The sequence below is a fragment of the Oncorhynchus mykiss genome, chromosome 28 (genome assembly GCF_057628025.1).
Source record: "Oncorhynchus mykiss isolate SJ-2025 chromosome 28, ASM5762802v1, whole genome shotgun sequence".
NCBI lineage: Eukaryota > Metazoa > Chordata > Actinopteri > Salmoniformes > Salmonidae > Oncorhynchus > Oncorhynchus mykiss.
In genome coordinates, this window is record NC_143049.1 from 18,023,079 (window position 1) to 18,047,026 (window position 23,948).

Sequence of the window (23,948 nt, forward strand, 5' to 3'; positions counted from 1 at the left end):
AATCATTAATAAATCACAAGGTTACAAACAGTACATGCATCTTAAACACATCTAGGAAATAACATACCATCAGTTTAAAATATACACATACAAGAAAACTGCTATTCAACACAGGAAAACCAGTTTTCAGTTTATAAAAATACAGCAGAGTAGACCTACTCTGTACCCACAAGTAAGTGCCAAAAGGAAAATGTCATTTATCTAGTAATATTGAATGAAAGTACACTGATACAAACCTATTTGTATGTTTCCCTTTAAATATATATACACTGATTAAAAACTAGTAACAATGTTGTAACATATTTTAGTTTGAGAAAATCAGCCAATGACCATCAACAGGACCGGTTCCAGGCATAAGAGACATAAGCAGTCGCTTAGGGCACCTGTCAGCCAGGGGGCCCCAGACCCCCAAAAAAGAAATAGTGCCTTCAGAAAGTTCACACCTATTTTCCACATTTTGACGAGTTACAGCCCGAATTTAAAATGGATTAAACTTAGATTTTGTGTCACTGACCTACACACAATACCCCATTATGTCAAAGTGGAATGATGTTTTTAGAAATGAAAACCTGAACTGCCTCGAGTCAATAAGTATTCAATCTGTTATGGAAAGCCAGAATAAGATCAGGATAAAAAATTGGTTAACAAGTCACATAATAAGTTGTATGGACTCTGTGTGCAATAATAGTGTTTAACATGATTCTTTAATGACTACCTCATTTCTGTACACCACACATTCAATTATCTGTAAAGTCCCTCAGCTGAGCAGTGCATTTCAAACACACATTCAACCAAAGTCCAGGGAGGGTCTCCAATGTCTCGCTAAGAAGTGGACCTATTGGTACATAGGTAAAAAAAATAAAAATAAGTCATTGAATATCCCTTTGAGCATTGTGAAGTTATGAATTACACTTTGGATAGTGCATCAATATACCCAGTAACTACATAGATGCAGGTGTCCTTCCTAACTCAGTTGACAGAGAGGAATAAAACCGCTCAGGGATTTCACCATGAGGCCAATGGTGATATTAAACCTGTTACAGAGTTCAATGGCTGTGATAAGAGAAAACTGAGGATGGATCAACAACATTGTACTTACTCCACAATACTAACCCAAATGACAGAGTGAAAATAAGGAAGCCTGTACAGAATTTAAAAAATATATTCCTAAACATGCATGTCCTGAATATAAAGCGTTATGTTTGGGGCAAATCCAACACCACACATCACTTAGTACCACTTCATATTTTCAGGCATGATGGTGGCTGCATCATGTTATGGTTATGCTTTTCCTCATCAAGAACTGTGGAGTTTTTTTAGGATGAAAATAAACTGAATAGAGCTAAGCACAGGCTAAATCCTAGAGGAAAACCTGGTTCAGTCTGCTATCCAACAGAGACTGGGAGACAAATTCACCTTTCAGCAGGACAATTACCTAAAACAAGGCCAAATATACACTGGAGTTGCTAACCAAGACGACATTGAATGTTTCTGAGTGGCCTAGTTGCAGTTTTGACTTAAATCCGCTCGACAATCTATGGGAAGACTTGAAAATGCCTGTCTAGCAATGATCAACAACCAACTTGATAGAGCTTGAACAATTTTTAAAGAATAATGTGCAAATATTGTACAATCCAGGTGTCCAAAGCTCTTGGAGATTTACCCAGAAAGACTCACAGCTGTAATCACTGCCAAAGGTGATTCTAACATGCATTGACGCAGGGGTGGAAATACTTGTGGAAATGCTATATTTCTATATTTCATTTTCAATAAATTAGAAAAAAGATAGCTGAGAATTTTAATTTAATTTAATTCATTTTGAATTCAGGCTATATAACAACAAAATATGTTCAAGGGGTGTCGATACTTTATGAAGGCACTGTATATATTTTTTAAAGAACTCAGTCGGGGTCTCAACTTACTATTGAAAGTAAGAATAATAGAATACACCACGTTCAATTTGGAAATTTCATTGTGCATCAGCAATTGTTCTCGTTATGTAAGACACTTCCAGTCACTAAATTATTGCTTGTTAGTCTAGCCAGCTATCTAAACCTGTCCGAATAGCGGCCAGGCACATGCCCAGGGGCCCTGACCTCCAGGGGGCACACAATGATTTTGTTAGTCATTCTCACTCAGATATTATATTAACATGGCATAAGTCATTACAAAATGTGTAGAATTCCAGGAAATTAGCTTTAAAACTGCAAAAATGTCACTCCACCCCACGGAAATCAGTAGAATTGCAGGAAATTAGCTGTAAAACTGATTTTTTTTTCTACAATTGCAAAGTTCTCACCGCCCCATGGCAAAATGTGTAGAATTTCAGAAAACTTGCTTTAAAAATATCCATTGCAGCCATTTTTAATCTCAATATCAAATCATTTCTGGGTAACAAGTACCTTACTGTGATTGTTTTAAATTAAAAATGGCTTCTTAAAGAGCAATTTGTCAAGAAAGAATTTCATGAGTACTGTCTGGGAGTGGTCTGAGTGGGGAGGGGAAATCTGACCATGAGCTGTTATTGGCAGATTTGGAACCCTTTCTTATTGGTTTATCAACTCATTTACCGCATGGTGAGGTAACCATGGAAGGCCAAAAACTCAAACAGCTCTTACACTAAAAGGGTATCATCATCTTCATGTTCACAGTATTATTTGTATTAAGGATCCCCATTAGCTGCTGCCTTGCTGCGGTCCAAAAACATTCAACATTAATTTTATATACAATTTAAAATATTACATTTAATAAATCCTTTCACAACACATTAAGTGTGTTCCCTCAGGCTACTACTCTACTATCACATCTAATACAACATCCATCTGTAGGTGTGTAGAGTGCATGCCTTATCATATCTATGTGTGCCTGTGTGTGTGTGTCTCTTCACAGTACCCGCTGTTCCATACAGTGTATTTTTATTGGATTCTACTGCTTGCATCAGTTACCTGATGTGGAATAGAGTTCCATGTAGCCATGGCTCCATGTAGTACTGTGCGCCTCCCATAGTCTGTTCTTGACTTGAGGATTGTGAAGAGACGTTACAGTCAACCTTATTCCAACCTCCCAGTGTAGAAATATATATAAAACACAGGAAAATAAAAATGTTGACTGCACTGGGCCTTTAAAACTGCAGAATGTTCTCTGCAACCCATGGCAAAATGTGTAGAATTGCAGGAAATTAACTTTAAAACAATAAAAAAAAAATCTCCCCAATTTACAGTGCCACAAGGCCACGTGATGAGTAGTAGCATAGGATTTGTGCATTCAGATGGTCTACTACTGTAACAGCAACAGGACTTTGGACATTCAGGTCATAATGGCAGCAACCTAGGCACGGCTTAATTTATAATGGAGTGTGGCTTACCCAATGGCATACCCAGTTCTGCATCTGAACCTTTTCCCAACACATGGGAAAGAATAAAGATGTGATTGTACAATTTAAATAGATTTTCCCCCATAAAGACACTTCCCTGGTAAAAAGTTGCATTTGCCTCCCAGCTGCAACTACTGTACATATTTGATCTGGTTGAAAACACACTAATACACTCCAGTAGTCTTAACTATTCCTGCATTATCGCTCCAGGAAACTCTTACTGTAAACTATACATTGCAAACTTGATGGCACATTCATTATAAAAACACAAGTCAACTGAAAAACACAATGCAGTGAACCATCACAGTGCTGTGGAGATCAAGATGGCTTCTCTAAAGGGAGCCGTTTCCTGCTCCTCCTACCCCCAACACAAGCTAGGGTGGATGTATGGTCGAGAAAGGGTGCGGTCAGGGTGGGGTCACCTCTCTCATGGAAGCCAGAGCTGAATGAATGCGCACATGGAGCCTGTTCTCAAAGTCATAGCCAGCATAGTTCTCCTGTACAAACACACACGACATTACTGCATCACATAGAAATATTCACACGTGCACATACCGGAAAGGAAATATCAAATAATATAAAATGCATATTATGGATGACTGTCAGACTTGATTGATCATTCCAAATACTGCAGCCGAAAGCTACACGTTTTCAAAAACGAGGATACACTCTTGGCCCATAATGTAGAAGTGAAGTTCTACTGTACCTTGGCCTGGAGCATCAGAGCTCTGCCCTTCGCTTCAGACTGAGAAGAGAAGAACCACAATCTCAATCAACTACCGCATTAAGCAACATACACTTTCACTCCTCGGGGTCGACACGTTGTGCGATACACCATATGCACAGCTCACCTCAGGGCTGTCCAGTAAGACGCAGCCTAACTCGTAGATGGAGTAGGGCTGCACATAGGAGTTGTTTTGATGGCCCATCTCATCTCTGGCAGCTAGATCGAAGCACTGCAATATTCAATGACATAATAAAGAGTAGTAAACATTCACTATTCTGACTACATTAATATTTGTCGGTAAATACTATGAGTACTTTGTTTTCAATACATATAAATATGGTGAGGAGACAGAACCTGAATGGAGTCGTTCATGTTGCCGAGACATCTGTGTATGTCACCAAGGAGCAGGTTTTTCAGGCCAGCAAATGAGATGTCATCTAGTTCCTGCAGAACTAAGAAGAGACAGAAAAACCCCCACTGAATTTCCTTCCAGATTCACAGGAAATCACTTTCACGGCACCACCACAACTACTCAGTGAAAGCACAATAACCACGCTGACTGAGATTGTAGCAGATCCTGGAAGTGTGTGTGTGTGATGTCCTGCATAGCCAAAAGAGAATAGGCTATAATTGAATGTGCAGCAACGATGGTGTTTGGGACTGGGAGTTTGATCATGTGCATGGCTATTGCGGAGACCATATTAAGTCAAATTCCACGGGACCGTTGAGTCGTGGTAATCGCCTCCTAATGCGATCTGTACATGAATGGCGCTGATGCGTTTGTAGTACCCAACTTGGTAACGGCCGTCAGGTCGCTAATGGCCTAGTGCTCAGCACTCTGTTGTCCCTCCATCAGGCCCTAATGGCCTAGTGCTCAGCACTCTGTTGTCCCTCCATAAGGTCCTAAGGGCCTAGTGCTCAGCACTCTGTTGTCCCTCCTTCAGGCCCTAATGGCCTAGTGCTCAGCACTATGTTGTCCCTCCATCAGGTTCTAAGGGCCTAGTGCTGAGCACTCTGTTGTCCCTCTAATCACTCTGACATCAATGCAAATACCACAGGAAATCACATCCCATGAAAAACAGTACCATGCACCATTAGACTACATTGTTTATTATTATTTTGTATTTATTTCACCTTTATTTACCCAGGTAGGCTAGATGAGAACAAGTTCTCATTTTCAACTGCAACCTGGCCAAGATAAAGCAAAGCAGTGTGACACAGAGAACAACACAGAGTTACACATGGAGAAAACAATAAACAAGCCAATAACAAACATGTCAATGACACAGTAGAGAAAATAAAGTATATATACAGTGTGTGCAAAAGGCATGAGGAGGTAAGGCAATAAATAGGCCATAGGAACGAATAATTACAATTTAGCAGATTAACACTGGAGTGATAAATGAACAGATGATGATGTGCAAGTAGAGATACTGGTGTGCAAAAGAGCAGAAAAGTAAATCAAATAAAAACAGTATGGGGATGAGGTAGGTAGATTGGGTGGGCTATTTACAGATGGACTATGTACAGCTGCAGTGATTAGTTAGCTGCTCAGATAGTTGATGTTTAAAGTTGGTGAGGGAAATAAAAGTCTCCAACTTCAGCCATTTTTGCAATTCGTTCCAATCACTGGCAGCAGAGAACTGGAAGGAAAGGCGGCCAAATTAGGTGTTGCTATGGGGATGATCAGTGAGATATACCTGCCGGAACGTGTGCTACGGGTGGGTGTTGTTATCGTGACCAGTGAACTGAGATAAGGCGGAGCTTTACCTAGCATAGACTTATGATGACCTGGAGCCAGTGGGTCTGGCGACGAATATGTAGCGAGGGCCAGCCGACTAGAGCATACAGGTCGCAGTGGTGGGTGGTATAAGGTGATTTGGTAACAAAACGGATGGCACTGTGATAGACTGCATCCAGTTTGCTGAGTAGAGTGCTTGAAGCTATTTTGTAGATGACACCGCCGAAGTCAAGGATCGGTAGGATAGTCAGTTTTACTAGGGTAAGTTTGGCAGCGTGAGTGAAGGAGGCTTTGTTGCGAAATAGAAAGCCGATTCTAGATTTGATTTTGGATTGGAGATGTTTAATAAGAGTCTGGAAGGAGAGTTTACAGTCTAGCCAGACACCTAGGTATTTATAGTTGTCCACATATTCTAGGTCGGAACCGTCCAGTGTGGTGATGCTAGTCGGGCGGGCGGGTAGCGAACGGTTGAAAAGCATGCATTTTGTTTTACTACCGTTTAAGAGCAGTTGGAGGCCACCGAAGGAGTGTTGTATGGCATTGAAGCTCGTTTGGAGGTTAGTTAACACAGTGTCCAAGGAAGGGCCAGAAGTATACAGAATGGTGTCGTCTGCGTAGAGGTGGATCAGCAGCAAGAGCAACGTCATTGATATATACAGAGAAATTGAACCCTGTGGTACCCCCATAGAGACTGCCATATGTCCGGACAACATGCCCTCCGATTTGAAACACTGAACTCTGTCTGCAAAGTAGTTGGTGAACCAGGCGAGGCAGTCGTCAGAAAAACCAAGGCTATTGAGTCTGCCGATAAGAATACGGTGATTGACAGAGTCGAATGCCTTGGCCAGGTCGATGAAGACGACTGCACAGTACTGTCTTTTATCGATGGCGGTTATGATATCGTTTAGTACCTTGAGTGTGGCTGAGGTGTACCCGTGACCGGATCGGAAGCCAGATTGCACAGCGGAGGAGGTACGGTGTGATCCGAAATGGTCAGTGATCTGTTTATTAACTTGGCTTTCAAAGACTTTAGATAGGCAGGGCAGGATGGATATAGGTCTGTAACAGTTTGGGTCTAGGGTGTCACCCCCTTTGAAGAAAGCAGCTTTCCAATTTTAGGGATCTCGGACGATATGAATGAGAGGTTGAACAGGCTGGTAATAGGGGTTGCAACAATGGCGGCAGATAGTTTTAGAAAGAGAGGGTCCAGATTGTCTAGCCCAGCTGATTTGTACTGGTCCAGGTTTTGCAGCTCTTTCAGAACATCTTATGTCTGGATATGGATGAAGGAGAAGCTGGGGAGGCTTGGGCGAGTAGCTGCGGGGGGGGCGGAGCTGTTGGCCGGGGTTGGAGTAGCCAGGAGGAAGGCATGGCCAGCCGTTGAGAAATGCTTATTGAAATTTTCAATTATCATGGATTTATCAGTGGTGACCGTGTTACCTAGCCTCGGTGCAGTGGGCAGCTGGGAGGAGGTGCTCTTGTTCTCCATGGACTTTACAGTGTCCCAAAACTTTAGGGAGTTAGAGCTACAGGATGCGAATTTCTGCTTGAAAAAGCTATCCTTTGCTTTCCTGACTGACTGCGTGTATTGGTTCCTGACTTCCCTGAACAGTTGCATATCGTGGGGACTATTCAATGCTATTCCAGTCCACCACAGGATGTTTTTGTGCTGGTCAAGGGCAGTCAGGTCTGGAGTGAAGGGGGCATGCCTATCTAAGATGGGCTATATCTGTTCTTAGTCCTGCATTTTTTGAATGGGGCATGCCTATTTAAGATGGTGAGGAAATTACTTTTAAATTACTTTTAAAGAATGACCAGGCATCCTCGACTGACGGGATGAGGTCAATATCCTTCTAGGATACCCGGGCCAGGTCGATTAGAAAGGCCTGCTTGCAGAAGTGTTTTAGGGAGCGTTTGACAGTGATGAGGGGTGGTGGTTTGACCGCGGACCCATAGCAGATACAGGCAAGGAGGCAGTGACCGCTGAGATCCTGATTGAAAACAGCGGAGGTGTATTTGGAGGGCAAGTTGGTCAAGATAATGTCTATGAAGGTGCCCATGTTTACAGATATAGGGTTGTACCTGGTGGGTTCCTTGATGATTTGTTTGAGATTGAGGGCATCTAGCTTAGATTGTAGGACTGCCGGGGTGTTAAGCATATCCCAGTTTAGGTCACCTAACAGAACGAACTCTGAAGCTAGATGGGGGGCGATCAATTCACAAATGGTGTCCAGGGCACAGCTGGGAGTGAAGGGGGGGTCGATAGCAGGCGGCAACAGTAAGAGACTTATTTCTGGAGAGGTTAATTTTTAAAATTAGAAGTTCAAACTGTTTGGGTATAGACCTAGAAGGTATGACAGAACTTTGCAGGCTCTCTCTGCAGTAGATTGCAACTCCTCCCCCTTTGGCAGTTCTATCTTGACGGAAAATGTTTGACATCACTGTGATGATCAATTTGAAGAAAGAAGTTCAACAACAGATCAAAACAGTGGAAAACATGGTCATTGTGGATCTTGTTTCAAAGCTAAACAACAAAATGGACAGCACTTTCTAAGGTGAAGATTAATTAAAAGCATTTAAGATGTTGCATGTAGATCACGATACGCATATTAGAGCTTACAGTATATGCATAGGCCTGAGCCCAAGCCTGAAAAAAAGCCATTAAAATAGTGGTTAATAACCTACACAGCATATTACGCACGGCAGAAACACACTTTGCTACATCATTATTCTAGCCTATACTCCAAAATTAAATAGTTTTTTTCCCCTCTTCATAATTAATAGGCTAACATTTAGCTACAGAATCTCTCACCACTGTGCGTTTCCCTCTCCTCCTCGCTCGCCTTCATTCCTTTCTCGAGAGCACAGAGGGGCTGTCAACTGTTTAATCAAATACATTTCGTTGTGAAAATATGTTATGATCAAATGTTCCCGCACAGATTACACTAGGTTTCCCATATTAAAGACTGGGTAGCTTCAAGAACAGGGTTGGGGAGCCCATGGCATACAGAGTTTGGGCAGAATATCACCTGTCGCGCAGTGAGAGGCTGCTCCGCAAACAGTGGTTGATGCGTGGAGTGAAGTAAGTGTTCTGATAAGTCCAGACATTTCTATATGCGACCCAGTGAAAGCAGAGTTCTGATGGTGGCCACTATAAAGAGGATCCCAGCTGCTACTACAATTATTTCTCAGCTATTAATATGAAGCACATTTCTCCGATGCAGAACCAGAGTAGCCTACCTGGCATGCTTGATAAAGGAACCGCAGGAGCCTCCATTCGCTATTGGGAGTGCAAATGGATGACAGGTCTTTTTTCCCCTGCCCGTTTGATAAAATGGGCCATTCTAAATCGAAATGACTAATATTTTTCAAGCCAACATTAAATTGAGAAAAGTCTGATGGGTGAGAATATGATCACTTCATGAGAGAACAGCGTGTGCCGCCTGAGGCAAGGAACAGAGCGCATCACACAGCGCATTTCTGGCTTGATTTCTAAGACATTCTAAGGTTATTCTCTCTAAATCTGGCGTATAGGACCCGCCTCAAATGATCACTTTTATGCTCAACATAGCCACTTCATATGTGCCCTCGTTCAGGGAGGAGAAAAACATCCTTTCTATTTTATTCAGCTAAGCTCAATTATATTCTTCTTCCTATAAAATCATATGATATAAAATAATGGCATGGGATTTATCAGCACATCTTGTCTGCTAAATAAACTAGCATACAGCTTCGGCTGCCATTGGCATGGCACATAGCCAGATAACATACAGGCCGACTCAGAAGATGGCTCTCCAGTTGGCCGACTCCAGTTTCAACTGTTCTGCCTTATTATTATTATTCGACCATGCTGGTCATGTATGAACATCTTGGCCATGTTCTGTTATAATCTCCACCCGGCACAGCCAGAAGAGGACTGGCCACCCCACATATGCTCTCTCTAATTCTCTCTTTCTTTCGCTCTCTCGGAGGACCTGAGCCATAGGACCATGACCCAGGACTACCTGACATGATGACTCCTTGCTGTCCCCAGTCCACCTGACCGTGCTGCTGCTCCAGTTTCAACTGTTCTGCCTTATTATTATTCGACCATGCTGGTCATTTATGAACATTTGAACATCTTGGCCATGTTCTGTTATAATCTACACCCGGCACAGCCAGAAGAGGACTGGCCACCCCACATAGCCTGGTTCCTCTCTAGGTTTCTTCCTAGGTTTTGGCCTTTCTAGGGAGTTTTTCCTAGCCACCGTGCTTCTACACCTGCATTGCTTGCTGTTTGTGGTTTTAGGCTGTGTTTCTGTACAGCACTTTGAGATATCAGCTGATGTACGAAGGGCTATATAAATACATTTGATTTGATGATATTCTGTTCTTCTGAAATACATTTTCTCCATATCATAATGTTTCATTAGACTTGCCTAAAACAAATAATGGATTCATTGTGATGGTATATATTAAATGGATTCAGACTTTAAAAAAATATATATTTCAAAGGTGTTCATCAGCGACTTGTATGTGTGGAGGCCTGGAGATGCTGAAAATGTTTACGTTCATTTACCGAGAGACAGGCAGTAACATGAGTTACCGGCTGATAAAATGTCATCAACGCCACAGCCCTATGTATGAGGGGTCTGTCTGTTTGTGTTGATGTGGTCTGTGTTTACTGTACGTTTTCACAGCGTACCTTGGCTCATGGTCTGCAGCTTAGAGGTGGAGCAGTTAGGCAGGGCCTTCCACAGGTAGAGCACCTCGATCACAGCCAGGATACACAGCTCTCTGGATGGGGCGTGTTTGCTGAGCCTCTCCGCCTGCACACACACAGGCGCACGTTTACCAATTACTCGCTACCCAATCAACTGCCAATTTTCCTCCATACAATGACTACAGATCACCTTGAAACTGTGTGACTCGCAAAAGGATTTCTCCTCACTGGAAGTAATGGTTCACCTGGATATCTATAGAAGTCTGCTGTTGCCAGCCCCACGCTCACCCTCTGCATAGAGAACTGTTCTATCTGATTGTTGTTCCGTTTCAAAAGCTTGTGTACGTCCTTGAAGACAGCGGCCGCTCCCTCCAGATCTCCTGACGCTCCCTGGCACGCTATACCACAAACACAGAGCGATGTCCAGGCGTTAGAGTCTGCAGGGTATCTCAACAGCAACATATAACCGTTATCAGAGGATGTAAGCCATTATTGCTAATAGTTCAGAAGCTTTTCATTCAGGTGAGTTAGCGTTCCCAGTTACGGAACTTATTTTACTTTTGAAGAAAAAAACAATAGGGCGTTCTTCTAACCCCGCCTCGAATTCCATTACTTCTAACCTCTGCCCTCTCACCTCCAGTTAGGTAGGTGTAGTAACACTGGGACCAGCGTGACTCGGTCGCCAGACGCTGAAAGGCCTTGTAGGCATCACCGCACTTCAGCTCCATCATACTGCACCAGCCTGAGAGCAGAGAGAATGAAGTGTCACTCAGGAACAACAAGGTAATGGTGTTATATACGTTAAGAGTTGAGGTAGAAGTGAGGAAGTACCTATTTCATACAAACAAACATGCTGGATCTCCCTCTGGTCTGTAGCCAGCTCTAAGGCATTTTGGAAGGACGTCACTGCACTGTTGATCTGGCACTGGATGAGTTGAGGAGAGGGGAAGATTAGGACAAGGAACACACTACAGCCACAGTTGTAGACACAGGTTTCCTTGTGGTATCTGTCTACTTCTGTCTAGGTTGTGTCAAGTAGTGTACACTGCAGCACAAGAAAATAGGTGTTATTATTGGCGACATTTAGGTTGAACTAATTCATATAAATTGTGTTTTAAATGTTTTTCTCTCTACTGAACATGGCCCAGGCCCTTACCTCCAGACGCTGCACCCTGCCCTTGAAGAATATGAAGAGGGAGGAGTTAGGGTATACGGGCTCCTTTCTCTGGAGGATAGCCTTCGCCTCCATCAGACCGGCCTGTGTGTCTGAGCCGTCCAGGGTAAAGAAGGGTTGCACTACCGTATGGTACCACAAGAGGGCCAACCTGCCACAGGGGGAGAGAAACCACTGTTATTGACAACAGTGAGAGGAATACCGGTGAACGTCAGCGTTCAGAGAGTCAGTCGAGAAACCAAGACATATCACAGCGGTCGGTAAACATATGACTGCTGCTACCACACTCAGCAGAGACGTCAGCTGAAAACAAAATCCATCAATATTCTGCAGAATAAACCGTCACATGCAGCTTAGATGTGGAAGCAACAGCACTTGAAAGTTCAAGACAAATTTCCCTTCAGGCACAAAAAAGTTAATTTTAGCTTAAAATGTTAAACATGTGTCTTCCTAAAATAAATACAATCTTTGTTCTCTGCCAAGGCATTGAAGTTCAACCAGGACAGGGGCCTCAGCCAGCTTCTCTCTATTATTAAAGCAGATCATCTTGGCCCCTGGCAGAGTGGCAGAGAGCTAATGGGTTTCAGGTCTGGTGAAGGCTCTGGTTTTATCCCAAATGACAACCTATTACCTATATAGTGTACAACTTGGGCCCTGCGGGTCCTGGTCAAATGCATTGCACTACGGAAGGAATAGGGTGCCATGTGGGACACACCCTGTGTCTTCTGCCTCCTGTTGTGGATGTGTGGGCAGAATCAAATAGCAGAGACTTTCTAATCAGTATGGTGGTGACAGTAATAAATAAGCTGTTCAATATGAATCACTGATATTCCCGAGTGGTGCAGCGGTCTAAGGCACTGCATCTCAGTGCTAGAGGCGTCACTACAGGTCCTGGTTCGATTCCAGGTTGTATCACAACCGGCCGCGATTGGGAGTCCCATAGGGCGGAACACAATTGGCCCAGCGTCGTCCGGGTTAGGGTTTGGCAGTAGGCAGTCATCGTAAATAAGAATTTGTTCTTAACCAACATGCCTAGTTAAATAAATATTCAGAGCCAGCTAAGCTGCATCCTGCTCTCAGGCTTGCTGGTTCTTTTCTCTTCCCAAATAATCACACTACTCTGTCTAGTCCATGTATAAGGCTACATTACGTAGGATTATTACATATATTTTCTATCACTAAATACATGGTCACCATGTCCATATGAAATTGAATGAGATAAATTATTACACCGCAATGACCCCAAACACAGTTCAAGTCAATAAAGTAAAATAAACCAACACGAGACAAAAAAAAAAAGACACCCCATGGTCGGTAGTGGTACACCTACTCACGTAGCTAAGGGGGCCTTCATGTCCTTACTTTCACTGGCATACGCAAGGGCGGACAGCCCCTGGTGACGGTCGCCGGGGAAACCCAGAAGGTTGACGATCTTCAGCAGGTGCGGCGGTATCATGGAGATGCACAGGTGGAACAGGCCATAGCCAAAACTGACCGAGCCCTTAAGCCGGGCTAGGGCCTCCGGGCTCACCCCATTGGTCCTCTGGGTTGGGAGCTTGGTCGCGCCGTGGTTGGCCTGGTCAGTGGATGGAGAGGGAGACACCTGCTGGTCGGAGGACCTCCTCTTGCTGCAATCCTGCAGCTGGCTGATGTCGCTGTAACATTTGTTGTACATCTTCCAGGCTTTGCGGAGGATCCAGCCTCCTCTGATGTATGCTGGGTGGGTTTGGGAGAGGGGAAGTCCATGAGATATGATTAACATCAAGCAGCGGGATGTTAGAGTAATGAGAGACATGGTCTAGATACCAAGGCCCATTACAGCAAATCACTTATTGAGCATGCATTATAATCAGCACGCAAGATATTGAAACAGACCTACGATCTTCTTAACCGTACCAGTGAGTAGCCACAACACAGTGCAGTCATTGTCTAGTAGTAGCAGCACAGCCGATCCGTCAGTCAGCTATAAGCCTACACGCAGGTCAAGGTCGAAGTGATGAGGCGTCTCACCTGACAGTTCCTGTTTGATGAAGGAGAGGACAGCGAGGTACACCTGGCAGTCTGCCACAAGGATCTGTCTCTGGAGGCGGTCTACTATAGCCACCCCTGACCTCTGGGGGTCCTGGATGAAGGCCAAACACAGAGCACGGTGATGTCAACGTCTAAATTATAGAGCAAGGCCAAACACACATCTGTAGCAAGGCCAAACACACATCTGTAGCAAGGCCAAACACACATCTGTAGCAAGGCCAAACACACATCTGTAGCAAGGCCAAACACACATCTGTAGCAAGGCCAAACATACATCTGTAGCAAGGCCAAACATACATCTGTAGCAAGGCCAAACATACATCTGTAGCAAGGCCAAACATACATCTGTAGCAAGGCCAAACATACATCTGTAGCAAGGCCAAACACAGCACCGCGAGAGAAGATGACGTCAACTTGACATTGGCAGACCGCAAGACAAGTCAGGCGTGTGTGGATAGATGAGATGCATGAGATGTATCATACAGGTATGAGCTTCTCCGAGGTTAATTAGGTGTGCGTGAACACATCGTCTTTTCACTTACACTCCTCCTGATCTTGTTTTTGATCGTCTCGATGACCCCGGCATTGTCTCGCTCACAAAGTCTCTCCGTGGCTCTGAGGTCATCAAAGGCTGTCTGCATCTTCTCCTCCTCAAACGTCATCATGGCATTCTACACAAACAGGCAGATTCATACAGTGCCAGTCAGGGCATTGCTCTCAACCTAGACAGTATGGTAGTCTTGGCGTAATGCCTTAACATGTACCAACACTATTGTTTTAAAGTAGGCTAAACAATTATCCTGTCAGCAACAGTACATTTTTTCACCCCTTAGGTACCTGAAACTTATATTACCACAGGTAAGAAACTACACGGTAAACAACATTAATTAATTTCTACGTTGGGCTCCTGTTGCAGTTGTAAATCAAATAATTACACGTATGAACACTAAACATGTTTTACATTTCATCTTATTTTAGAGGAAATAGTGAAACGTGCAAGAATGCCAATATATTTATAAAAAGCACAGCTGGCCAATCAACTATTCATTCTGGATTTACCAGACTAACATTTCTAACATCTGCCGTGATCATTTCCAAAGACGTGCACAAATAGTTTATTCCCTGTCAGTATTCAAACCCACCGTGAGCCAATTATATCAGGTTGGTGAATCACCCGCCAGCAGCGTGTGATGCACAGCCAGATTAGTGCTGAGGATATCCCGGGTGTGCTATTATTTGTGTGACCTTCAATTCATTCAGTCAATCTGCACCGCAAATGCACTATGACAAGGTCTATGTATGAAATAGAGATGTACTGTGAAAATCAAACTATTGAACTAAAAAAGGTTGTCATTCAACACAACGAACAACACAACAGACTGTAATACAGACCTCTTCCTGTTCTTCACTCCAATAGAATCCAATTGTCTGCATTGCAGAGTATCAAATGAGAATATCAGTGGAATTTGGGGGACGTACAGTAATTCAGTAAGAAGTTGACCTCCTCTGACCTCTCCACCCCTACTCACCAGGAAGCTGACAAAACTGGCTCCGAAACTCATCAGTGGACTGTGGGTCCTAGAAGAGAGAGGGAGACAGAGAGATGGTTGCAGTAAGGCTAAAATGGGTTGGTTTCTTAAGAGAGACAGCCAGGACAGGTGAAGATGGGTGAGAGCTGTAGAGTTGTTCCAAGTCAAACTTCGATATCCTCCAGCAATACCACCTGGATCTCTTCATTGTGCAGAGCGTCTGAAGACGGCGCTCAAAAAGGCGGCAGAGTCGGGCTAAAGTAATTACTTCAAATGTGATTCGTAAGACGGCTCCATGAGAACGTTTAATAGTCATCGCATTCATGCCTCAAAGTCTGGATGGTTATTCACTTCCAAGAATGTAGAAGCCGAAATCCTAAACATTTCATTCAAGATGACAGTATAGAATTATTGGAGGATGAAGGTGTCAACATTCAGTTCCCTTCATCTCTTATGACAGCTCAGAGCTCAACATAATTAGTGGGAGAGGTGACATTTGGGGTATCAGAAGGAGACAACGCTGTGTGTGTGTGTGTTTGAGGATCTAACTAAGCCGGTTGCGTTTACTCTGTATTTTTCACTTTCAAGTCCCAAAAATGGCCTGCTCCAAATTATTCAGAATTCAGAAGAATTCAAATGTATTTGGTTAGAGGCAGGTGATAGTAAATTACCAAGTCATTTCTCTCACCTGTGGAAGTAGAAGGTGCCTACAGAGTAAAAATAGTCATTCAACCAGTTTTGAAAAGAGAACATTTTAGGCCCAAAAGACTCGTTAACAGCTTCTACCCCCAAGCCATAAGACTGCTGAACAATTCATTAAAATGGCCACCCAGACTATCTGCATTGACACCCTCTCTTTTGTTTTACACTGCTGCTACTCGTTAAGACTAGAGCCCTTGTTGTTTTCCACATTTTGTTTCATTAAAGCCTTATTCTAAAATGGATTAAATTAATGTTTTTCCTCATCAATCTACACACAATACCCCATAATGACAAAGTGAAAACAGGTTTAGACATTTTTGAAAATGTATTAAAAAACACAAGTATTCAGACTCGAAATTGAGCTCAGGTGATTCCATTGATCATCCTTGAGATGTTTCTACAACTTCTTCACCTGTGGTAAATTCAATTGATTGGACATGATTTGGAAAAGCACACACCTGTCTATATAAGGTCCACAGTTGACAGTGAATGTCAGAGCAAAAACAAAGCCATGAAGATGAAGGAATTGTCTGTAGAGCTCCGGGACAGGATTGTGTCGAGGCACATATCTGGGAAAGGGTACCAAAAAATGTCTGCAGCATTGAAGGTCCCCAAGAAAACAGTGGTCTCCAACTTTGGAAGAATTTGGAACCACCAAGACTCTTCCTAGAGCTGGCTGCCGGCAAAACTGAGCAATCGGGGGAGAAGGGCCTTGGTCAGGTAGGTGACTGAGAAACCGAAGGTCACTCTGACAGAGTTCCAGAGTTCCTCTGTGGAGACAGGAGAAGGACAAAAATTGCTGCAGCACTCCACCAATCAGGCCTTTATGTAAAGGCAGTAAAAGGCACATGACAGCCCGCTTGGAATTTGCCAAAAGGCACCTAAAGGACTCTCAGACACTGAGAAAAAAGATTCTCTGTTCTAATGAAACCAAGATTTAACTCTTTGGCCTGAATGCCAAGTGTCACGTTTGGAGGAAACCTGGTACTGTCCCTAGGGTGAAGCATGGTGGCGGCAGCAGCATGCTGTGGTGATGTTTTTCAGTGGCAGGGACTGAGAGACAAGTCAGGATCAAGGGAAAGATCATCGGAGCAAAGTACAGACAGATACTTGATCAAGTCCTGAGCACTCTGGTGCAGGTTCTCAGACTGGGGTGATGGTTCACCTTCCAACAGGACAACGACCCTAAGCACACAGCCAAGACAATGCAAGAGTGGCTTCGGGACAAGTCTGAATGTCCTTGAGTGGCCCAGCCAGAGCCGGAACTTGAACCCGATCGAACATCTCTGGAGAGACCTGAAAATCGCTGTGCAGCGAAGCTCCCCATCCAACCTGACAGAGCTTGAGATGATCTGCAGAGAAGAATGAGAGAGACTCTCTAAATACAGGTGTGCCAAGCTTGTAGCGTCATACCCAAGAAGACTCGAGGCTGTAATCACTACCAAAGGTGCTTCAAGAAAGTACTGAGTAAAAGGGTCGGAATAATTATGTAAATGTGATATTTCAGCTTTTTATTTTTAATACATTTGCAAAATGTCTAAAAATAGTTTTTGCATCGTCACCGTATTGTGCGTAGATTGACGCAGATTTGTTTTTAATCCATTTTAGAATAAGGCTGTAACGTAGCAAAATGTGGAAAAAGTCAAGGGGTCTGAATACTTTACACATGCACTGTACAAATGACCTCAACTAACCTGGTATCAGTACCCCCAGTATTTAGCCTCATTATTGTTATTTTATTGTGTTAGTTTATTTAGTAAATATTTTCTTAAAACTGCATTGTTGATTAAGGGCTTGTAAAGTAAGCATTTCACCTGTTGTATTCGGCCCATGTGACAAATAACATTGGATTTGATTGTACTCCATTAGAAAGCGCCAGTAGCCTGGAAACCCAACATTTCATTTACAGTGGCTACAGAAAGTACTCAGACCCATTGACTTTTTCCACATTTTGTTGTGTTACAGCCTGAATTTAAAATGGATTCAAATGAGATGTTTTTGGCCCTGGCCTCCATACAATACAAGAGAGATCTGTAGCTAGTTAGCTGCAGGGAGAAACAAAGCAGTGTATTAAACAGCTTTATAGAGCCAGTGAGCAGGGAAAGAGGTGTCTACAAACTATGACACAGTTGTGGAAGAGAGCGAAAGAGCTTGCAGGGGTGACGGCAAAATTCTGCTTTCGGCTGTGTAATGGCTGACTTTCACACATTAGAGTTATGACCACGATATGACATTAGATGTACATATTCCCTCAGTGGCACTCTCCTCCTGATCTGGTTCAGCTAAGGATACATAGCAATAAAAATGTGGAGGAGTTTAAAGTGACTAAAATGTGACAGAAGTCTCACCTGTTTTGAGGCCCACATTTTCAGCAAAAATAAACATTAAACTAATAATAAACGAACGGACAGACAGAAACTCAGTTTTTCACAATTCCTGACTTTTAATCCCAGTAAAACTTCCCTGTTTTATGTCAGTTAGGATCACCACCTTATTTTAAGAATGTGAAATGCCAGAATAATAGTAGAGAGAATAATTTATTTCAGCTTTTATTTCTTTCATCACATTCCCAGTGCGTCAGAAGTTTACATACACTCAATTAGTATTTGGTAGCATTGCCTTTAAAATTGTTTAACTTGGGTTTCCGGTAGCCTTCCACAAGCTTCCCACAATAAATTGGGTGAATTTAGCTCTGTCAGGAGGAATGGGCCGGTGTAACTGAGTCAGGATTGTAAGGCCTCCGTGCTCGCACATGCTTTTTCAGTTCTGCGTATAAAATGTTCTATAGGATTGAGGTCAGGGCTTTGTGATGGCCACTCCAATACCTTGACTTTGTTGTCCTTAAGCTATTTTGCCACAACTGTGGAAGTATGCTTGGGGTCATTGTCCATTTGGAAGACCCATTTGTGACCAAGCTTTAACTTCCTGACTGATGTCTTGAGATGTTGCTTCAATATATCCACAGGATTTTCCTTCTCATGATGCCATCTATTTTGTGAAGTGCACCAGTCCCTCCTGCAGCAAAGCACCCCTGTGCTTCATGGTTGGGATGGTGTTCTTCGGCTTGCAAGCCTCCCCCTTTTTCCTCCAAACATAACGATGGTCATTATGGCCAAACAGTTCTATTTTTGTTTCATCAGACCAGAGGACATTTCTCCAAAAAGTATGATCTTTGTCCACATGTGCAGTTGCAACCTGTGGTTTGGCTTTTGTATGGTGGTTTTGGAGCAGTGGCTTCTTCCTTGCTGTGCGGACTTTCAGGTTATGTCGATATAGATACTTTTGTACCCGTTTCCTCCAGCATCTTCACAAGATCCTTTGCTGTTGTTCTAGGATTGATTTGCACTTTTCGCACTAAAGTACATTCATCTCTAGGAGACAGAACGCGTCTCCTTCCTGAGCGGTATGACGGCTGTGTGTTCCCATGGTGTTTAAACTTGCGTACTATTGTTTGTACAGATGAATGTGGTACCTTCAGGCGTTTGGAAAATAGCTCCCAAGGATGAACCAGACTTGTGGAGGTCTACAATTGTTTTCTGATGTTTTGGCTGATTTATTTTGATTTTCCCATGATCTCAAGCAATGAGGCACTGCGTTTGAAGGTAGGCCTTGAAATACATCCACATGTACACCTCCAATTGACTCAAATTATGTCAATTAGCCTATCAGAAGCTTCTAAAACCATGACATTTTCTGGAATTTTCCAAGCTGTTTAAAGGCAAAGTCAACTTAGTGTATGTAAACTTCTGACTCACTGGAATTGTGATACAGTGAATTATAAGTGAAATAATCTGCCTGTAAACAATTGTTGGGAAAAACTACGTATCATGCACAAAGTAGAAGTCCTAACTGACTTGCCAAAACTATAGTTTGTTAACAGGAAATTTGTGGAGTGGTTGAAAAGGCCCTTTCTGGGAACCGTTTGTCACCATTACAGTGCAATTAATGTATTGTTTAGTGTTGTGTAGTGGCTTTGCTGGCATGCATCCCACATTTTGTTTTTTTGCCCCACCAAGATTTACATGCTAAAATCACCACTGAATCACATTGACAGTATCCCTTCTGATTTAAACATAACTTTACATACATGTTTGCCCATGGAAGAAGTGGTCAGAAAGTTACATTTTGGACCTGAATGCCAAAACCCTTAGTTGGACCATGTTGTATACACCACCATACCATGAGATATCCATGTCATCACTGGAAAAGGAAAAGGTTGAGTTTTATATCATTTCAAAGCTTACAAACAATGTTGTCAATCTATTTCATTATTTATTTAAAAATATATTTTTAAACCTTTAATGTCAATTAACTAAATTATACACACTTTTTTTCTCTCTTCATATTCACATATGTTGCAGCTTTGACTATAATTCAGTTGTTCCAACTTCTTATAGTCCCGTACCCCTTCAAACATTCAACCTCCAGCTGCTTACCCCCTCTAGCACCAGGGTCAGCGCACTCTAAAATTTGTTTTTTTGCCATCATTGTAAGCCTGCCACACACACACACACACACACACAATACGATACATTCATTCTTATGTTTTATAAATGTGAGTTGTCACAACCCGTCTCGTGGGAAGTGACAAAGAGCTCTTATAGGACCAGGGCACAAAAAATAATAATCAATCATTTTAATGTTTATTAACCATCTTACATATAAAATCTTATTTTTCATCAAAAAGTGTGAATAACACACCACAGGTTAATGAGAAGAGTATGCTTGAAAGGATGCACATAACTCTGCAATGTTGGGTTGTATTAGAGAGTCTCAGTATTAAATCATTTCCACACACAGTCTGTGCCTGTATTTAGTTATCATGCTAGTGAGGGCCAAGAATCCACTCTCACATAGGTACGTGGTTGCAAAGGGAATCAGTTTCTTAACAGTGCGATTTGCCAAGGCAGGATACTCTAAGCGCAGCCAAATCCATAAATCTGGCAGTGGCTTCTGATTTTTTAAATGTTTTATTCACAGAACCGCTTGTTGCAATTTCGCTGAGACTCTCTTGTTCAGATATCAGTAAGTGGACTGGAGGCAGGGCATGAAAGGGATAACATATCCAGTTGTTTGTGTCATCCGTTTTGGGAAAGTACCCGTGTAATTGCGCCCCCAGCTCACTCAGGTGCTTCGCCATATCACATTTGACATTGTCTGTAAGCCTGAGTTCATTTGCACACAAAAAATCATACAATGATGGAAAGACCTGTGTGTTGTCCTTGTTAATGCAGACAGAGATGAGCTCCAACTTCATCATAGCCTCTATTTTGTCCCTCACGTTGAATATAGTTGCGGAGAGTCCCTGTAATCCTAGATTCAGATCATTCAGGCGAGAAAAAACATCACCCAGACAGGCCAGTCGTGTGATAAACTCGTCATCATGCAAAGCGGTCAGGCAAGTAAAAATTATGGTCAGTAAAGAAACTTTAAGCTCATCTCTCAATTTAAAAAAACAACATGTCAATACTTTGCCCCTTGATAACCAGCACACTGCTGTATGTTGTAAAAGCGTTTCATTAAATAATGCAGAAAATACACAAGAGTTCAGGGGCCTTGTTTTAACAAAGTTACCCATTTTCACTGTAGTGTCCAACACGTCTTTCAAGCTGTCAGGCATTCCCTTGGCAGCAAGGGTCTCTCGTGGATGCTGCAGTGTACCCAAGTGGCATTGGGAGCAACTGCTTGCACGCGCGTTACCACTCCACTATGTCTCGCTGTCATGGCTTTTAAGCCATCAGTACAGATACCAACATGAGCAGCAGCTACGTTTGGCTACATACGGACCATTAGTGGAATTCCTGCGAGAGAGTAACGGTTAATGTGATTGGACGTTAATTATTTGACTAGGCTATCTGTATTTGACATTGTGTTGTTATTTCACAAGATGGTTTAATTTTATTTTGGGCAGTGAAACGAGGCTACTCAGGCGAGAAAAAAACCTCACCCAAATGTATTGCTCCTTTGGAAAATATAAATAAACTGTTTGAAACTGTGATTTTTTTTTTTTTTTTTGACATGTTAATAATCACGTTTGTATTTGCCGTATCCCCGACGGCATTTACTTCCCCAGTTTGGGAATACATCTTCTGAGTTTTTTTTGTTGTTGCGCCAGCCACAGGTGGAGACAACATGCTTTTGAATACAGGGTGGTTGTCATTTCAAACATATAAATATACTTCATAGAATGAGGTCTTGAGGCCACTTCAATTGAGCTGGTACATCATTAAAATTGTAATATACATTTTTACTTCTAATTACTACCACAAAGAATTTCACCGGTTCACCTACAGTCGAAAGTCAACTTAAATGGTCATGTCTATTCTCTTATCTATATTTCAATAGGTTTCCCAAGGAGGATTGACAGTAAAATTTAAAACAGATATTCCCATTCAAGTCAACATTCTGTGCGGACCTTCAACCATCTTTGTGGTACCATTTGTTAGTTTACATTTCAATTGTAAACCCATTTTAGTACATTTATCAGCCAAAACATGACACCCATCCTGTATTCAATAGCATGTCTCAACTGATGGCGAACACAACAAAAAAATTATAGATGTAAAATAGGATTTAAAAACTACAACATATGCATATATGAAGAAAAAGAAAGTTAACGTCAATTATCTAAAAACGCGTAATGTGCTTTCTACTCCATACATTTTCCCTGACACCCAAAAGTACTCGTTACATGTTGATTGCTTAGCAGGACAATAAAATAGTCAAATTCACGCACTTATAAAGAGAACATGCCGGGTCATCCTACTGCCTCTGATCTGTCGGTCTCACTAAACACAAATGCTTCGTTTGTAAATCATGTCTGAGTATGTCCCTGGCTATCAGTAAATGTAAAAAAAAATGAATGATTGAAATGATTCACTTTTACTTTTGACACTGAAATTGTTTTAGCAATTTCATTTACTTTCGATACTTAATTACATTTCAAACGAAATACTTTCACTCAAGTAGTATTTTACTGTTCATTTTCTACTTTTTCCAGCAGTGCAAATTGGCCTACTAATCAGTTTCACGTGGCTTCCTCAATCTGAAAAAATAAACCAAGCCCGGAAATAAACTACACAGCCTAAATACTTATAGGATAACTCTTTGAATTCAAACCTTCCCCACATCAATTAACCAATGAAATAGTATTTTAAGTTAATTGTTTATGGCACAGCACCGTCTAACCTGTATTTTCTGAAAAGTTCATCGCTCTCCTTGAATCCGTTGTTGAGCAGCATGTTTATTCCTTTAAATGCCAACTCTGCATCGTCAATCTGTTCCGTCTCCTCTTGTTGTTGTGATGGTTCTGGGTCCGCCATCGATCACAACCCGTACGTTTAGTCTCAAGAACAGTTAACCAAGTTCCGAGGCAGCGCGCTTCGCCTTTCGAACCACAACACACCGGAGAAACGGAAGCGACAGCGGTAGTCTAGACTGGTCGAGAGGCGGTGCACCTCGTCTCGCTGCCGCTACAGTGGGCTTCTACAGTAGCTCACCGCCCACTTCGAACTACTGACACTATCGCATGGTCTTATCATAAATTATAGTTTAATTTGATCAAAGGTGCTTGAGGTAGCTCCAATAATATAATTGGTTTACATTGTTTTCTTCAGCGTTGTGTCTTGTCTTCCGCTCTGTGTTGGGGTGCGTTCCCAAATAATAGAGGAAATGGAAATGCGATGGTCTTCTTGCCGCCAGTGATTCATCCAATGAGCGTATAGTATGTTGAAAATAGTGTTGAGGCGCTAGATATTATCAAAGATTTCACATGTGAAAATGAAGCATATGTTTTTAATAAAATATTAGGGAGTGGGAAATATGCCCTAGTTTCTATATATCAACTACGTTGCAATGTCAAAATTAACAGACTAATATCCAAAAGATGCAACACTAATATTGCTTTTATACTGTAGGCCAGGGTTACCACTGGAGGTCCAGAGCCTGCTGGTTTTCTGTTCTACGTAAT

At 42.4% G+C, this 23,948-nt stretch overlaps 1 protein-coding gene across 7 annotated transcripts; it reads right to left on the reverse strand.

Moving 5' to 3' along the window:
• Positions 1 to 117: 117 nt before the first annotated feature.
• LOC110508647 (tetratricopeptide repeat protein 39C) lies at positions 118 to 23,681 on the reverse strand. Of its 7 annotated transcripts, XM_090225542.1 has the most exons (16): positions 23,168 to 23,306; positions 21,189 to 21,292; positions 15,278 to 15,326; positions 15,141 to 15,176; positions 14,291 to 14,419; positions 13,728 to 13,839; positions 13,052 to 13,433; positions 11,700 to 11,868; positions 11,375 to 11,468; positions 11,178 to 11,285; positions 10,832 to 10,941; positions 10,526 to 10,649; positions 4,455 to 4,552; positions 4,225 to 4,329; positions 4,080 to 4,118; positions 118 to 3,870 (listed from the first exon to the last, which is right to left on the reverse strand). In XM_090225542.1, exons 3-16 carry the CDS (start codon positions 15,308 to 15,310, stop codon positions 3,781 to 3,783), a joined length of 1,629 nt encoding a protein of 542 aa, XP_090081668.1. In that variant the 5' UTR covers positions 15,311 to 15,326; positions 21,189 to 21,292; positions 23,168 to 23,306; the 3' UTR covers positions 118 to 3,780. The 7 variants fall into 7 exon arrangements, 5 of the variants coding, with proteins under 5 accessions (XP_090081668.1, XP_021444999.3, XP_036822472.2 ...); XM_021589324.3 differs by lacking the exon at positions 21,189 to 21,292 and having other exon boundaries at positions 23,168 to 23,681; XR_016492856.1 differs by lacking the exon at positions 21,189 to 21,292 and having other exon boundaries at positions 686 to 3,870; positions 10,789 to 10,941; positions 23,168 to 23,681.
• Positions 23,682 to 23,948: the final 267 nt, after the last annotated feature.

Bases quoted from the DNA above. Each gene is read 5' to 3' on its own strand.
- LOC110508647 (XM_021589324.3), bottom strand. From the start codon at position 23,301: ATGGCGGACCCAGAACCATCACAACAACAAGAGGAGACGGAACAGATT. The intron at 13,434-13,727 runs GTGAGACGCCTC...AAACCCACCCAG, and splicing joins CATCAAACAGGAACTGTCAG to CATACATCAGAGGAGGCTGG. The intron at 3,871-4,079 runs GTACAGTAGAAC...GTGTTTGTACAG, and splicing joins CTCTGATGCTCCAGGCCAAG to GAGAACTATGCTGGCTATGA.